This window comes from Citrus sinensis, chromosome 3 (genome assembly GCF_022201045.2).
Source record: "Citrus sinensis cultivar Valencia sweet orange chromosome 3, DVS_A1.0, whole genome shotgun sequence".
Lineage (NCBI taxonomy): Eukaryota > Viridiplantae > Streptophyta > Magnoliopsida > Sapindales > Rutaceae > Citrus > Citrus sinensis.
Window position 1 is genome coordinate 46,467,507 of NC_068558.1, and position 17,580 is coordinate 46,485,086.

The 17,580-nt window shown below is 37.2% G+C and overlaps 4 protein-coding genes across 10 annotated transcripts; 2 read left to right on the top strand and 2 right to left on the bottom strand.

Moving 5' to 3' along the window:
• Window positions 1-537: 537 nt before the first annotated feature.
• On the top strand, window positions 538-1,988 carry LOC102620525 (peroxidase 5). The gene is made up of 2 exons (XM_006492325.4): window positions 538-862; window positions 1,037-1,988. The coding sequence occupies exons 1-2, from the start codon at window positions 635-637 to the stop codon at window positions 1,823-1,825; spliced, it is 1,017 nt and encodes a 338-aa protein (XP_006492388.1). The 5' UTR covers window positions 538-634; the 3' UTR covers window positions 1,826-1,988.
• A 2,264-nt stretch (window positions 1,989-4,252) lies between these two features.
• On the top strand, window positions 4,253-7,946 carry LOC102620789 (ubiquitin-40S ribosomal protein S27a). 6 transcript variants are annotated; one of them, XM_052437656.1, is made up of 4 exons: window positions 4,608-4,756; window positions 5,153-5,290; window positions 6,736-7,516; window positions 7,612-7,946. In XM_052437656.1, the coding sequence occupies exons 3-4, from the start codon at window positions 6,740-6,742 to the stop codon at window positions 7,708-7,710; spliced, it is 876 nt and encodes a 291-aa protein (XP_052293616.1). In that variant the 5' UTR covers window positions 4,608-4,756; window positions 5,153-5,290; window positions 6,736-6,739; the 3' UTR covers window positions 7,711-7,946. The 6 variants fall into 6 exon arrangements, 4 of the variants coding, with proteins under 4 accessions (XP_052293618.1, XP_052293619.1, XP_052293616.1 ...); XR_008053278.1 differs by lacking the exon at window positions 6,736-7,516 and having other exon boundaries at window positions 4,253-4,756; XR_008053279.1 differs by lacking the exon at window positions 5,153-5,290 and having other exon boundaries at window positions 4,254-4,756; window positions 6,736-6,881.
• Window positions 7,947-10,185: 2,239 nt separating this feature from the next.
• On the bottom strand, window positions 10,186-13,636 carry LOC102621078 (uncharacterized). 2 transcript variants are annotated; one of them, XM_006492327.4, is made up of 8 exons: window positions 13,170-13,636; window positions 11,636-11,669; window positions 11,265-11,501; window positions 11,065-11,154; window positions 10,851-10,916; window positions 10,646-10,737; window positions 10,519-10,566; window positions 10,186-10,424 (listed from the first exon to the last, which is right to left on the bottom strand). In XM_006492327.4, exons 1-8 carry the CDS (start codon window positions 13,508-13,510, stop codon window positions 10,307-10,309), a joined length of 1,026 nt encoding a protein of 341 aa, XP_006492390.2. In that variant the 5' UTR covers window positions 13,511-13,636; the 3' UTR covers window positions 10,186-10,306. The 2 variants fall into 2 exon arrangements, with proteins under 2 accessions (XP_006492390.2, XP_006492391.2); XM_006492328.4 differs by lacking the exon at window positions 13,170-13,636 and adding an exon at window positions 11,900-12,315.
• Window positions 13,637-15,415: 1,779 nt separating this feature from the next.
• LOC102615979 (short-chain dehydrogenase reductase 3b-like) lies at window positions 15,416-17,032 on the bottom strand. The gene is made up of 2 exons (XM_006492397.3): window positions 16,528-17,032; window positions 15,416-16,439 (listed from the first exon to the last, which is right to left on the bottom strand). The coding sequence occupies exons 1-2, from the start codon at window positions 16,539-16,541 to the stop codon at window positions 15,662-15,664; spliced, it is 792 nt and encodes a 263-aa protein (XP_006492460.3). The 5' UTR covers window positions 16,542-17,032; the 3' UTR covers window positions 15,416-15,661.
• Between the last annotated feature and the right edge of the window lie 548 nt (window positions 17,033-17,580).

The window sequence follows — 17,580 nt, forward strand, 5'->3', positions numbered from 1 at the left end:
AAAAAAGCAAAAAGAAAAGTAAAGCTAACAAATGAAGGAGGATGGAAACAAAGATTGATAATTTATTAATTAATTACATCCTGATGTCGATGGAAGAATAAGTTAGCAAAGAACAATTCAAAGTTAGAAAACTTCAATCTACCTTAAGCAATTAATATGAATGTAATTGCATGAAAGCAACAATGGATTAAACTGCTTAATGTACAAATTATGAATTAAAAAAAGAAAAAAGAAAAGTAAAGCTGACAAATGAAGGAGGATGGAAATAGAGATTGATAGTTTATTAATTAATTACATCCTTATGTTGATAGAAGAATAAGTTAGCATAGAACAGTTAGTTTGAAAACTTCAATCTACCTCAAGCAATGAATATGCATGGTTACAGCTACGCAATCTACCTCAAGCAATTAATATGCATGGTTAGAGCTACGCATACACGCTAGTGGCTCAGAGTAAACACCAACCCCACTTTCTTTACACATAGCTTCCTTGTCCACATCTTTTTCAACTTCCATGTATAAATACTCCCTCACAAATCACCTAAATCCTCTAAAATAAAATCAAATCAATTATCAAAAGCCTTACAAGTTCTCCTTTATCTTTTTATTACCTTCTCTCTTAAACGCGGCTAGCAATGAGCTACGCTAAGATGGACTCCTGCATGATCATGTGCATCCTCATACTGGTCTCCACCATGCCTTTGGGAACATCAGCAAATGCAAAGCTCAAAGTAGGCTTCTATAAATCAACTTGTCCATCGGCAGAGTCAATTGTGAGAAAAGCCGTAAACAAAGCTGTGTCTTGCAATCCTGGCATAGCCGCAGGCCTCATCAGGATGCATTTCCACGACTGCTTTGTCAGAGTACGTAAATGCATGCTCTTATTCATCCTCATCGTAATTAATTGATTATCAAGTATGTTTGTGCTTGGCTTGATTCTTTTCGCTCAATTAATTAAAATGATATGAAAGTAGTTGTCGTTCGTAATTAACGTATCTGATATATATATATATCATTTTTGTCTGCTGCATGCACAGGGCTGTGATGCTTCCGTGCTGCTAGAAACCATACCAGGAAACCCACCTTCAGAGAGAGACGATCATGTCAACAACCCAAGCTTACGAGGCTTCGAGGTGATCGACGAGGCCAAAGCACAAATTGAAGCTGTGTGCCCAAACACCGTGTCATGTGCAGATATTCTAACTTTCGCTGCTCGCGACAGTACTTCCAAGGTCGGTGGCATCAACTACGCCGTGCCAGCTGGACGCCGCGATGGACGAGTCTCTCTCAGCAATGAAATTGCAGAAAATCTCCCTTCTCCTACCTTCAACGCGGAACAACTAGCTGCAAGGTTTGCTCGTAAAGGAATTTCCGTAGACGAGATGGTGACACTCGTAGGAGCTCACTCCATTGGTGTCTCTCATTGCTCTTCATTCTCCAAGCGTCTTTACGCTTTCAATACAACTCACCCACAAGACCCTTCAATGGATCATAGATTCGCTAATTTCTTGAAAAATAAGTGCCCGCCGCCACCACCAACAGACGGCTTAGGCTGTACTAGGGACCCAACAGTGACACAAGAATTTGTGACGCCTAATCGTTTGGACAACAAGTACTACCGGGAACTGAGGAATCACCGAGGGTTGTTGACTTCGGATCAGACTTTGATGGACAGCCGGTTAACATCAAAGATGGTATTGGACAATGAAAGGAATGGAGCAATGTGGGGAACAAAATTTGCTAAAGCAATGGTGCATGTGGGATCCCTTGATGTGCTCACTGGCTCACAGGGTGAGATCAGGAAGCATTGCAGTTTCGTGAATTGAAACTTTCCAACAGGTTTAGGGTGCGTTTGGGATTGAGGTTAAACAGTTATAGCTTGAAAGTTATAACACAAAAATATTTTGTAAACACTAGCTGCTGTAACTTATAAAGTATGTTGATATAAATTTCACTTGTATAATAAAAAAATTATTATATCTTTAATAATTTTACTAAAATTATTATTTAAAATTTATATTTATTGCATATTACTAATTTTTATTTGATAATTATAATTTTTTTTCCACATAAACTTAAAAAGTTACAGCACCTCAATCTCAAACAAGATCTTAATTTACTTCCGCTGGTGATGAAATCATTTTGTTCGAATTTCTTTTGTATTAGATCGATCTCCAAATGTAAGTGTGAATTGACTGGTTAACTAATTGTACATATTAATTAGTATTAAAACATTTCAAGTATTCCAATTTTGTAAAGTGTAAATTGTTTTCTGCTCTGTAACTTGAGATGCAGTCTGACATTTCTATAGCAATTACATATATACACGCTTCTTTTAAAAATGAAGTAAACAATTATATGTCATTTTCTTCGTGGGGTTCAGACGCAATCTCCAGACAAATATATATACGTTAGATTAGATACATGTCCAAAAATGATAAAACATCTGGCCCTTCGCATGAATGCACGTAAAGTTAATAATTATGGAATTAAATATCAGTTATTAGTAATAGTCAGCTGGTCTTTATCATCATAATGCTCTGATTAATTAGTTCATTAAAGTTGTATTTTCTTTATTGATGAGAAAGTCCCCGGTTGACCGAGTAGACGGCTAAGGTGAATTGTGTCAATCAACCCATCGTAAGTATTTCACTTGGAAAAATGCTACTGTCCGAAATGAAGTGACAAGATTTTGCCCGCAAGACGAAAAATAGAGCAACCATTATGGGTATTTTCGTCAACATGTAAAAAGTAAACTGAAATTTTACATTATTTTATTTTACACATTTCTGGTGAAGTCTGGCGAGCTTGCTTCAGAGTCCGCGCAAGGTAGCACTGCTGTTTTACTTCCGGCGGACTCTAATAAAAAATAACAAAAAAAGCATTTAAATTCTGCTGCAATTTTAATTGAGTAATGATACAGCCACAAACTCTTGTACAAACTTATTTTGTACAAACTGATGTGGCATGATAAGATTGGTTGAATTAAATATCACTTGGCCCACATGATTTGTTTTTATTAATTTATATTTTTATTCAACCAATGAATTAATGCCACGTCAGTTTGTACAAAATAAGTTTGTACAAAAGTTTGTGGCTGTATCATTACTCATTTTAATTAGGCGTTGTTTGGAAGAAATTCAAGAAAAAGAGTATATTGAAATTCTTTTATAATGTTTGGTTTGTTATAAAATTATGCAAAGAAAGGAAATGTTTATTTTTTATTTGGACAATTTCACCCTATAGTGTTAGTGTTAAACTTTCAATATTTATCATAAATATAGTTAACAAAATTAAACAATAAATTTATTAATATATTATATAAATAATTGATAAAAATTATTTAAATAATATACTTAATATATTATGTTGGTGGCAACGGCAACTTTCCGATGATTGTTAAATTTATATCTCTATTTGTGCAAAATAAATAAATAAATAAATTGTGTTAATAAAATTGTTTAAATTATTACTTTATTATTATAAAACTGATTATCTACAATATTAAATTGATAAAATAAAGTTGTAAATAAAATTATTTGATAATATTAAATAAGTTAATGAAAGACTGAAGGATAATTTTACAAGTTTTGGCTTCCACTAGAAAATGAATTTGAATTCATCACTCTTTATTGAGAAATCTAAATTCCACATTATGATTAATATTAAATTTTAATGAAAATTAAATTCTGTTATATTATGACCGACCAAACAACGGAAATAAGAAAAGAATTCAAATTACTTTCCTCACCCCCTTTCCCTTCTTCAAATCAAGCACCGCACCTAAAGGTCAGTGATCATAGGAAAATGGATTCTCATGATTGGATGTGGTATCATGGCTTTGAATTTCTTAAGATGATGTGAAGATTTTTTTTTTTTACTTCTTTATTTTTATCTAAAGATCTTATGTATAAAAGTAATTAGAATACACCTATACAAGAGGGATATATTGTACTTTATCCCCCCTAAAAAGAAGCAAAGGCTAATGCATACATAATAAACACCACGTTAGAACCTCAGACTTGCATCAACATCTTGATTGACTATATAAACAAAGTACATGTTTAATTGATAGTAATTTTCTTACCCGGTAGCCAACCAATGCTCCCTGCTGTCTTAAATTTATTTCTAAAAGAGTACAGAGCCTCGCGAAGCATTGGGTCAGTTTCTATATATATTTGATTGGGCCAGTAGCGGGCCTAACTTCAGAAATTCTTGTAAACAGGCCATTCAATCCCACAGTACAAAAACCCTACTAGCTCTCAACTTTCATTAATCAAACACAGCCTAGCCGTAGAACCTTCAGCCTCTCTGGGTCACACAGCCAAACAAGATGCAGATCTTCGTGAAAACCCTAACGGGTAAGACCATAACGTTGGAGGTGGAGTCCTCCGACACAATCGACAACGTCAAGGCGAAGATCCAGGACAAGGAGGGTATCCCACCGGACCAGCAGCGCCTCATCTTCGCCGGCAAGCAGCTCGAAGACGGGCGAACCTTGGCCGACTACAATATCCAGAAGGAGTCGACTCTGCACCTGGTGCTTCGGCTTCGTGGTGGGGCCAAGAAGAGAAAGAAGAAGACATACACCAAGCCCAAGAAGATCAAGCACAAGAAGAAGAAGGTGAAGTTGGCTGTGTTGCAGTTTTACAAGGTTGATGATTCTGGGAAAGTGCAGAGGCTGAGGAAGGAGTGCCCTAATGCTGAGTGTGGTGCTGGCACTTTTATGGCCAGTCACTTTGACAGGCATTATTGTGGTAAGTGCGGTCTCACCTATGTTTACCAGAAGGCTGGCGGAGATTGATTGCCCTCTCTGTCCATCTCGTTTTTCCTGTTGAGATTATGCTCCTGTTCTTTCCTAAGTTTTTTTTTTTTTTTGGATATTAGCAGTTTTGGTCAAATTAAATGCTTCTATTAATTGATATCCCTGGTTTCTTCATTAGAATTTGTTCCATGATTATGTTTGCCATAGCAAATTTGGGAGTTTTGTAAGGATTAACCACCGTATGGTTTCATCTGCTGGTGGCGCGTTTGGCAACCCCTTTTTTAAAATTTAATTGCGCCGCATATAGTGCGGGGAATTTACACAAATAGCCATTAAAATTTTCCATTTTTCACTTTTAACCCCACTAACTTATTTCAATCAATATTAGCCAAAACTAAAATTTCAAGACCAAAGTGCCCTCTCCATCTCTCCCCCAACTCCACCTCTTTCACGTGAGATCTCCAAGAGGCAAAACGGCGGCAGCTTCAACCATCACCGGCGACGGCTTCACACACCATCAACATAAGTAAGCCATTTTATTTATATTTGATTAATTAAGAATGAAATTTGAGAATAACAATGGTGGTGGTAGTGCTTGTAATGGTGGTTGTGGATTTTGGGAGTGTGTTGTTTTGTAACGGAGATTTTTTGTGCGAAGGGTGCGTGATTGTGCAGTGGGATTGGGTTGCAGCGCCATGGGTGCAGCACCCATCGCGCGAGCTCGCGCGAGCTGCAGCAAGCAACGCGCGAGCTCGCGCGAGCTGCAGCAAGCAACGCGCGAGCTCGCGCGAGCTGCAGATGGTTGCTGCAGCTCGCGCGAGATCGCGCGATGGGTACTGCAGCTCGCGCGAGCTCGCGCGTTGCTTGCTGCAGCTCGCGCGAGCTCGCGCGTTGCTTGCTGCAGCTCGCGCGAGCTCGCGCGTTGCTTGCTGCAGCTCGCGCGAGCTCGCGCGTTGCTTGCTGCAGCTCGCGCGAGCCCGCGCGCTGCTTGCTGCAGCTCGCGCGAGCTCGCGCGTTGCTTGCTGCAGCTCGCGCGAGCTCGCGCGTTGCTTTCTGCAGCTCGCGCGAGCTCGCGCGATGCTTGCTGCACCCATTCCCATTGCGCGAGTTTGTCCGTCGAACAAAAGTGCCTATCGCAAAAAATTTTGTGCGACAGTGTGCCCGTCGCACAAAAACTCACAACACACGTTCTGAATTTTTGTGCGACGGGTGCCCGTCGCAAACATTTTTGTGCGACAGGGTGCCCGTCGCAAACATTTTTGTGCGACAGGGTGCCCGTCGCACAAAAACTCAAAACACACGTTCTGAGTTTTTTTGCGACGGGTGCCCGTCGCAAACATTTTTGTGCGACAGGGTGCCCGTCGCACAAAAACTCACAACACACGTTCTGAATTTTTGTGCGACGGGTGCCCGCCGCAAACATTTTTGTGCGACAGGGTGCCCGTCGCACAAAAACTCACAACACACGTTCTGAATTTTTGTGCGACGGGTGCCCGTCGCCAACATTTTTGTGCGAGAGTGTGCCCGTCGCACAAAACACCAAACACCACGTTCTGAATTGTTGTGCGCCGGGTGCCGGTCGCACAAATTTTTGTGCGATGGGCACCCGTCGCACAAAAATTCAGATTTTTTTTCAAGAGTATTTGATCTTAATTTTTGTACAACCGGTGCCCCTTGCACCAAAGTTTGTGCGACGGGTGGCCGTCGGCTTTAAATTCAAGCATGTTGCTGAAAGAAAAGACTATTTTTTTGTGCGATAAGTGGTCGTCGCAAAAATATTTGTGCGACGGGCACTCATCGCACAAAAATTCAGATTGTGTGTGATAAAAAAATGCAGCAATAGATTGGCGCATAAAAATATAGATTACACCCAAGGCCGTTTTTACTTTGTAGATACCTTATTTATTTTATATTATTAATATTATTATTCTATAAATAACACAATAATGAATAAAATTTCAATTGTTTCAGGTAGATGGCGAAAACTAAGTTGGCAAAGCGCAATCCGCCTGAACCTAGGAAGGAGCCGGGCGTGATGAAGTTATATTTTGATGATCATTTCCCGGGTCGTATTTCAGAGACGTCAAAATTTAAAAAAGTCATCGCAGCTATCCAGTGTAAGCTAACGCGCAAACAATTGTCATTGTTTAGAAGTGATGTTTTTGGGCACTTCCTGGACTTGGGTAGTTATAATTTCAGTGGTGTTATATTTCACAACCTATTGCTTAGGCAAGTGGCACATAAAAAAACTAATAAAAATCAATTATGGTTTCAAATTGGAGAGCACTTGGTTCGTTTATCAATTGGAGAATGGTGCCTCATTACGGGGCTTTCCAATGGTCCGAACATCGAACCAAAAAATTTGAAGACGCAACATAGGTTGCTTAATAAGTACTTCGGTGGTCGGTTTAAGGACTTGACTCTCAAGCAATTGGATGCTAGATTTTCCGCTTTGAAATTTCGTGCCATGGACGACACTGATGCCTTGAAAATCGCGTTGTATTACTTTGCGGATAGGGTACTGAAGGGGAGAAAGGATCATAGTCAAGCTGACTTTCAGCTAATGAATCATGTTGACGATATAGACCACTTTCGAAGTCGTCCATGGGGTCGTTTATCGTGGGAAATAATATACGACAGTTTAGATAATGCATTGAACCAGAAGGCCAACAAATTTAAGATGGAGCGTTTGAAAGATCCTTCTCATAATATTGAGAAATACAATATTTATGGGTTCAGTCATGGGGTTCAGGTGAGTTGGTAAAAAAAAAAAATAATATTAGAGTTCGTTAGTAGTATATTTATACCAAATTAACTTATGTGGTTTTTTAACTTTGTTTGTTGTAGGCTTGGCTTTTCGAAGTGATCGAGGGGATACCATCACAGTTTCTACAGGTGGCTCAAGATCTTGGTAATCAACTCGAGAAGATGTGGTCACAAATATAGGAATGCATCCGTAATTTACCACATCAGAGGCCATATGTAACACAACCTTGACTATTTCATCGTTAAATATGTCCATAGGCAGTGAACATGTACGATACATTGTATTACTAGACCTCAAAGTTGTCTTCATGGTGATATTGTATTCATTACGATTTATCTGTAACACATCATAAACTCTTGCTAGAAACTGATCAAATGTACAGTCTTTTCGAATTAGAAAGGCTGTATTATTGCCATTCACGTACTCCATACTCCCATCCGCCAACGTCTCCCACCAACCGTCGTAACACAGTTGAAGCACAACTGAATCCATTAAATCTACAAAATATACAAAAAATATAACAAATGTGGTTACACATTGTGGGTTTGATTTGTTTCGTTGCAAGCGTTGAAATGATATATTATACACAAAAAAATGAATTTATTTAGCCGTAATTATGACCTCCAGAAAATAACCTAAATTTTGTGTAATATGATTTTTTTGTGCGACAGCATCTGTTGCACAAAATTTGGTGCGACGGGAACCTGTCGCACAAAATTTCAGATAGTGTAATCAAATTTTTTTGTGCGACAGAAAGGCAGTCGCACAAAATTTGGTGCGACGGGAACCTGTCGCACAAAATTTCAGATTCTGTAATCAGATTTTTTGTGCGACAGAAAGGCAGTCGCACAAAATTTGGTGCGACGGGAACCTGTCGCACAAAATTTCAGATTCTGTAATATGAAATTTTGTGCGACAGGTTCCCGTCGCACAAAACTTTGTGCGACGGGACCCTGTCGCACAAAAAATTTGAATTTTCACAAATTGGTCAACAGCCATTGCAACGTATTGCCTCCAACACAATCCGACAATAGACCACCAACCACCACAAACATCATCACAACAACACACAATCACAACACAACACAAGAACAATATAAAGCATGTGTTTGAAATTGCTAACCTAGGGTTTTTGAACTTCAACTGTTATCTTGGAGATTTTGATTGCTATTATACGTGATTTTGGTGGAATTTGTGTTGCTGAACGGGATTCCGGTGAGATTGCCGCCGATGATGGTCTCCGATTTGGCTCTCTATGGTGCTTCCGTTTGGTGAGAAGTGTAGGTGAGTTCAAGCTTTGGTGAGCTTTGGGTGAGATTGCAAGGGTATTATGGTCCAAAAGTTTGTTGTTTGGCTAATATTGATAGAAATAAGTTAGTGGGGTTAAAAGTGAAAAATGCAAAATTTTAATGGCTAATTTGTAAAATTTCCCATATAGTGCTCAAACTTCTCCTCATAAGAACAAAAGATGCCTTGGATGTACAACTAGTGATAATATTTTTTTTTTTGTACCAATTACCAATTGTTAGAGTACCAGAATTAGCTGAGTGTTGACTATTTACATTATTTCCACAAGAAGAAAAGAATTGATCTTACCCATTTTGTTTTAGTGCAAGTATGATAATTTAATTTCATATTTTACAACAATTGCTGGACGTCTTGTTATCACATGACTTCATTCCCTTAAAAAGGATCCTATGATTTCTTATGACCTCCCAAACTATCAAATTATCTGTCTGGCAAAATTTCTTGGACAGCCTATATTAATATGATATATTACTGAAAGTTCTGATACAATTGAAGAATTAGAACAATTCTGGAAAGGCAGAGGGTGAACGAATGGGAAAACATATTTTTCAAAAGGGTGGAGCTATTTGAAAACCGCGAAAACACTAAGTAAACTCACAATATACCCTTATGTTAAAATAATAAGTAAATAAATTCACTTTACAAAAATTATTTTAAAACCCTTTTTCTCTCATCTTTTTCATATCCCAATTACCTTATATCTCAAAGTTCCATTCATTCTCCTTGGAAAGAAAATATACTTGAACAAAAAACTATATTTGAATTTGATTGAACAGCAAATGCAAACATTAAAACAAGTTACCCCATCTCAAATAGTATTATTATTATGTTACCCATCTCAAATATTATTATCAGTATTAAAAGCCTGGATCAGGAGAAGTGATATAATGCAAGAAACCCAGCCAACAACTCTCTTAGGTTTTGGTCAATTAGAAGATAATCTCATTATAAACTTTCATCTCAAATTATTTCAAGGGGCACATTAACTTGCGCAAAAGATACGAACAAAAAACAATAGAGCATGGAGGAATATTCGAACAGAGAAAAGAAATGAAGAAAAAAACTCAAAATATTTGGGAGCATGGAGGAATATTCGAACAGAGAAAAGAAATGAAGAAAAAAACTCAAAATATTTGGGAGAGAAATGAGCCAAAAACTATGCTCTACTTATTTCACCTCTTATTAAAAAAAAAAAAAAGAGGATGATTAGCGTAGGGTTCAAAGAGAGTAAACAACAATTTAGGATTTTAATTTTTAAAAAAAATTGACTAACATAGTAGTTTCAAGTATGGGATATCTTAATTTTAAAAAAAATATATTCAAGAGTGGGTGTGGAGTGGAGAAGATTTTAATGAGTTCAAATAACCCATTCTTTGCAAAATTTAAGATGTCCAACATTTTCTAGAGGGCCGATGTACTGGTTTCTTCACATGCACAAGAACCAGAATGGACTACATGAACCATATACTAGTAAGATCTTATGAAAGCACGAGGAAACAAAGTGGGAAGAATCGAATTCTTAGCTTCGACAATCAATACGTATAGGCCATAACAGGGTATGTGGACCAGGGCCAGAACAAAATACCTGCAGAATGGAAATATTATTTAGCTGGTAAACGGAAAGAGTATAATGTTCAAGCTGAAAACGAAATGGACAACAATGGAGTTAAAAAATATACCACAAAGGAGCCCAGGGTGTATCAAGCTCAAGGAAAGGGTACGGCCACCTGAGAAATGCTTCAGATATGTTATCACTTCTTGAATTTGATACAAAATTTCAGGGCAAGATTTATTAATTATGCTTACCATGTAAAACCACAGGCATGAATGACCCATTGGAATACACAATAGAGACAGCTCCACTGGATAAAATATGCAATCCGGAACCAAGGAAACGGCTGAAGAGCAAGATGGTAGTTGAGTAACTATAATCGTACAGTGTATTGAGTATAGCAGAAAAGGCAGAACAAATTCAGGCGACCTTCTTTCCACTTAAGTGTATACTACTTACAAGACTGTTGAGAGCGGTATCTAGCAGCACAAAAACGGCATTCAATGTGTGCATGCAAGCGATCAACTGCCAAGAACAGATCCATAAATTTTTGTGAGAATTTAAATCACAAGCGCAGGAAGAAATATACGGAAGTGAACCCTGCTATAGAGATTAGGAATTTTTATATATGAAAGAGGTATACAGAGACAGATCGGGAGAAGTGGACACTCACTGTGTTCAGGCCTAAATGTGCATCTGATAAAAATGGTACTATAACACACCAAAATACAATGTCTGTTAGGAGGACAGCGCCACCGCAAGTCTGCAGAAAAGAAAAGTATGATATGAAGACTAACTTCAACCGTTAAGAAGAGACAAATTAAAATTAGCTAGCAAATTATTAGTTTGGAGGCTAGTATCTTGATGAATGACCTGATAGACCGTTTGCATAAGATATCCCCAAAACCCGGCTCTTTGTTGAATCTCCTCCTCAACATAGTGGCTTTGTAACTTGATGTTACCCTTAGTTTCTTTTTCTCTGTATGTCATACCGTTCGTAATTATATTTTCTTCCATGTATCTTTTCAGAATTTCGTACCTCACCCCATTTGCGGAAGGATGTCCCTTTGTGTAAACCCAACATCCATATGCAGATATCACCGTTCCCAACTGCACAAAAGAAACATTAATGTGTGATTCAGTCATTCAGTGGCAGCTTAATGTAGAAACTAAAATGATTTTTAAGTTACCATATGTCAAATATATGCATGTGTGTATTAAGCATGGCGAAGGGAATTACGTACCGCAAAATAGACCATAACTAATGTAAATGTCCACCTGCAGATCAATTAAACCAAATGAATGAAACACATTGTCATCTCAAAACAGAAAACTAAAAAACAATTAATATCCATGGTGCTAAATTAGAATCTATTAGACAAGATCCCATTGTTGTTGTATTTGTTAATTCAAATGCATGTATTGGCTTTTGAACAACGCTGGTGAGAAAGAATTCATCTTGAGCAAACCAAAAGCAATCCCAGAAGGGAGTTCAGGTATGAACTCACTGTGTATAAAAATAGAAGGCAAAAGCTCCGTCTAAAGCAACAGCCGCCTCAAACATAAAAGCCAAACAAAGAAAAGCAAAAGCTCGATAGATGAGAAGCCAGACAGGATTGAGCTTTCTCCAACATGGTGTCCAAAGATCATCCAAAAACAAAGGCTTTGCTTTTGCTTTCTTGATTAAACACGAAGTTAACGAAGTTGGGACTAAGATTATCAGTGCACATACTGGCACTTCCCATCTAAGCCAGTACGCTAGACCTTCCTTATCTGAATTTGACATATCAAGATTAACAACACAATGCAGAATCGAAAAGGGAGATTGAGATTAGATCTTCAAACAGGTTTATGATCTCTTTCTGCATTTTTGTTTGACTAATGAAAGATCTCTGTTTCTTGTTCCACAGAACCGTTGACTTCCCAGAGAGCAAGTTGCACGTGACTTTAAAAAGTCTTAATTGGCAACTAAGAAGGATAGCGCGTGCCTCATAGGATGCTTCTTTAGCCATCATTTCGGAGACAGAATTGGCTCCAAAATTATACTTACGGGAATCACACAGTTGTCTGTTGGCATAGTAACACAACTTGACTTTTGCTGTTCTTGGTTGGGCAAATGAGTATTTTTGCCATTACTGTTCATTCATTAATGAAAGATTTATGCATTATTTATTATGTATATTGCTACACTTTATAGAATGTGGACTGTGGGATAAATGTGACCTTCCAACAATTTATCACGTGACAACGGACGAATAATATAAGTAATTAGTTAACAATTTTTAGTTTATAAATATGTTCATAAGCCGTCAGAGTCAAATTTTGTATGCAAATTAATCTTTTGTAAACAGAACATTATCAATTAGTTATTAAGTGTAGGCCTTATTTAATATTGAGGTACATTTAAAAGTTGATAATGTACGGTAATTATATGATTCCTATATAATAATTTTGACCGAAAAAATAATAAAGATGTTATAGCTTTTTTTTTAATCATACAAGCATTGGATAAAATTAATATAACTTTCAAATTATAATCTCAAGTGTTTACCAAACATTTTTATATTATAAATTTTGAATTATAGCCCAATCACAATTCTAAACATGCCGTTAGTTTAAAAACCAACCTTTCTATCTTGTTCTCATTTTTTATTTGAATTATCTGTCTATACTCGTTAGCTAGAATCGTGATTGATTGGAAAAAATTTCAACATGAAACTCATTCTTAATTATAATAATAATAAAAAGAACAGCACACAGTAACAAATAACAACTTACTCGGTATAGTAGATGAAGATACTGGCGTCCCAATCCAAAATATCCCAAGACAGAAACACAGCCATGGCTACAAATGACAAGAACCGAGTCAGCAAGAGACAGCCAGGGTGCACCCCTTTCCAGCAACTAGACCAAAGCTGGTTTGAGCCAACATGAGCCTTATGGGTGGCACGTACGAACCCATCACCGTCAGCTTGAGCTGCTAGCAGGCTTTCATAAATGGTATTGTCATCGCATCTGGAGGCACCTTCCTTCCTCCAGAGAATCCATAAGGAGCCTATATATGCAGCAACCACAATGCCAAAACAAATAAAATCGTACCAGTACACCACTAACGCCATGGCAAGGCTTCAACCAGTATGCACTGGTCCTGAAATCGGAAAATTGAAAAAATGATCTGATTGTTTCAAAGAGAGGAACTGAAATTGATATTGGTTTTGGGTATAATTAAACTCTAGAACATCTGAACACATGTTTAGAGGAGAAATACTTTTAGGTGATGGCTTGACATAGGACTATTAGTTTTGACTGTCTGGTTTAATTAGCTTTCGAAACGTGAACGTTAAGGAATTGTCATGTTGTTGACCCCCAGGTGGTGACAAATTAAGTGTGCAAAATTAAAGGATAATTGTGAGTTTTTGACAAATCACAAACAGTGGGATCAGGGTGGAATCCAAATTTTTTAAAATGTTTCTCGGACGTGCTTTCCAAGTTTCCAGTTTCACTAGGCGGTCGCGTGTATTTCCAATAATAGCCTGGCATGTTCATTATTAAGAATGGGTTTAGATCCGGTGTCAAAAGGTTTGGGCAGCGACTTGGGTTGGCCACTGGTTTAATATTGCATCTGCATGGAACATCAGGTCCCTTGAAACTAGAAACCCACATGAAAGAGATTCCAGCTCGGCTACTAATTGGACACTAGAAACTACATAAAATTGTCTCCCAAGTTATTCTAAGAGCTAAACCGACAGATTTATTAGTTGTATTGGCTTGGAAGGGCATGATCAAGTAATTTTCAGTCTTTTTGTTTGATTAACATATTATATTTGGGCTTTATTTGCTCCCCTATTAAAAACAAAAAAAAAAAAGGAAAAAAAAACAGCAGCATTGGACGCTAGCTAAGAGTGGGCAAATTTGGGTTTGAATCAACCCAATGGGGTTTCAATTTGAAAGAGTTAGAAAAAAGTGATCTGAATTCAAACCGAACTTGTAATTCAATTCAAACTATACTCGAATTGGGTTGGACCGGATCAAAATTTTGGGCTTTTTGTTTTTTGTTTTTATTTTTTGTTTTGAGCTGTTTTACAAATTATTTTAGTTATTAGAAGATAGTTTAATGCAATTATCCCAATTTCGTTTTTTTTATACCAATTTTCAACAAAAAATAAAAAACAACTACCATGAAATTAAATAAATAAAAATTAAAATAGACTACTACTATCAAATCAGATCATATCGGATCGGGTTGGATTATTTGCTCACTCTTAAGTTTATATCTAAAATATTTATTTATTTATTTTTGATTTAGTGTCAATCTGATTGAATTTTCAGATTGCATCAGGTTGAAAGCTCATTAACATTCGATCCGAACTCAATTTTTTTGGATACGATCGGGTCATATCAGGTTATTTGCTCATCCCTAATGCTATCCACATGATTCCAAGATCCTTTTAAAATAAATAGATATATATCAAGAATTAAATATGGAAAGGATTCAATAAGTACGAGAACATTACTTGCAATGATCACGATTCTCTCCTAATCTAATCATGTCATGAGCAAATAATTCAATTATTAATTGGTAGTTAATAAATAAAAAAATAAAAGAAGTTAAATATTACATATATACTACCATTAAAAGATATATAACTAAAAAACTTTAAAAACTCAATAGAGTTCAGATCATAAGAGGATCATATTCCTATTTGCAGGAGCTTTCACAATTAGCTAGTTAACCAAAACGCTACACTACTGAAAAATATGCACCACATTAACGAACTGCACGTTAACTTTACTAGGGTAAATTTTTAGGCAAACTTTATCATTATTACAAATTTTAAAGTTATGTATTAAAATATTTCAACTTTTATTTGAATTTACTATATGCTTTTTGAAAGAAACCTGCATGTCTTGAATAAGTTGCCCGGATTTTAAGACTATTATAATCGCTTACTTTCCTTTGTTCTAGGGTCTATACTTTGTATTACAAGCAAGATGAAGACAAGGTGTTGAGGGTCTGCTAAGCATAAGACGTGGGCGGACAGGATTCATGAACTTTATGATGTGGAAAATAGATGGAAGATAACACTGCAGATTACAAGGAAATTGCACATGCCAAGTGCTGGTAACAAGGTTTGACTTCGACAAAATCACTTAAATTTTACACCTAAGAAATAAATGAATTCCAATTATAACATTAAAGAAGAGGGAGACGGAAAAAAAAAAAAAGGCTACTTGCAACCTGTGAGTCATTTACTATTATCAGCACACATTTAGGTGGCTGAAGAAGAACTGTGATTCACCACCGTGAAGCCTCCATCAACAGCCAAATTATGCCCACTGATGTAAGCAGATTCATCAGAAGCAAGAAATAATGCCGCCTCCGCAATGTGCTTGGCCTTCAAAACAATGCCCTTCAGGTTAGCCAACGCACAACTATTAGCTTCAACTTCATCTGGCCTCAAATTGTAAGCTGTACATGAAAGAGGCGTGGCAACTCCAAACGGGGAGATGCAATTGACTCTGATCCCATAAGCGCCAAGCTCGCTACACGCTGTTCGGACCAAACCAACTAGAGCATGCTTCGATGTTGTATATGCATGTGGAGCTGTTCCTCCAAGCGAAGAGGCAACACTCGTAGTGCAAATGATTGAGCCACGGATATTTTTATCCACCATAGCACGAGCTGCGTGCTTAATGGTTGCCGCAACTCCACAGACGTTTGTGGCCATGGTGTTGCCAAATCCAGTGAGGTCAAGTTCTAGGATGCCTGTTAATGGGCCCATGATTCCAGCATTGCTGAACAAAACATCAAGCTTTCCATACTTCTCCAATGTGTACCTCACTGTTTCTTCAACTTGCTTCTCATCTCGGACATCGCAGTGGTGATAACAAACTTGATCTGTGCCTACAGATGCAGCAACTTGATGGCCTAACTCATCGTGGACGTCAGCAGCAACAACAAAGGCTCCGTGCTCAGCAAATAATCTCACTGCTGCCTCGCCGATCCCGCTAGCTGCACCAGTGATAAGCGCCACCTTACCCTCCATCCTAATTATTGAAAAAATAAAAATCGTATGAACAGAAAAGGCATTAATGGAGATCTGAGGTTGTTAATTAAGTAATAATAGATGGTTACCTTGGGTTAGACATTGGTGGAATTCTTGCTTTTATTGATGAACTTTCTCAAAATTCTAAAAGTCGATCTCTTGGATCTGCTGTTAATGTTGCCTTATGCCGTGTTCCCTCAAATTTATAATCTCTTCTTCTAAAATGTCGCACTGAGCTGAAGATATTTGACCGTGCAAAAACTTTGATAAGTTTGTTTGTTTGCTTTAAAAAAAATAAAAATAAAAATAATAAAATTCAGAAACAAAGAGCAAGAGCACAATCAGCCGTTCATTTAAAGTCAATGGGACTACTGAAGTAACTGTAAAAACTAATCGGAATAATCCTATACATAATTTATACTTTTATAGCGGCAGTGCTGAACATATTGTATGCTCATCATCAGAAAATTTCATATAATTAACACGTATATATAGCTAGCTATAATATATGCTTTAACATGCAAGCTCATCTGTCTTGCATATTAATATTGGATTTAAGTAGCTAGGCTGCGGCGCTCGAGTTAGCGTTATTATTAGCAATAGCGCACTGTGAGAGTAGATACCTCCTGTGCAGGAAGCAGAAATTACTGTGCAGCATTGAGCTTTGAGCTGCACTAATTATTTGGTCCTCAAATCAGGGGATCGTCCGGACACCTTGTTGTATATATATATAATCCTTGAATTATATATTTGAAACTTTTCCACTGTTACTTACTGCCTTGTCTCAACTGGTTACTTTACTTTTTTAACAACTTCAGAAAATCAGAAAGGAAAGTAATTTAGTGAATTACTTGAACTCGCACTTCCTTACCACCCACATCGTTTTCTTTTTTTCATCTTTTTGTCCCCAACCTCTACTGTCATCGTTAGTTGAAGTTGGATTCAAGTTCGTAAAGCATTTCACTTTAACCCTAACAAAATACAAATCTGTGATGTGGGCCAAATTTGTTAGCGGATTGCATGAAGCAAAGGACGTTGCAACGAAATAAAAAGTTTGTCTCGGTTAAGCATTAAATATATTTTTTTATGGGATATTTACACTCTAAATATTATTTTAAATATTCTATAACTCCACACCCATA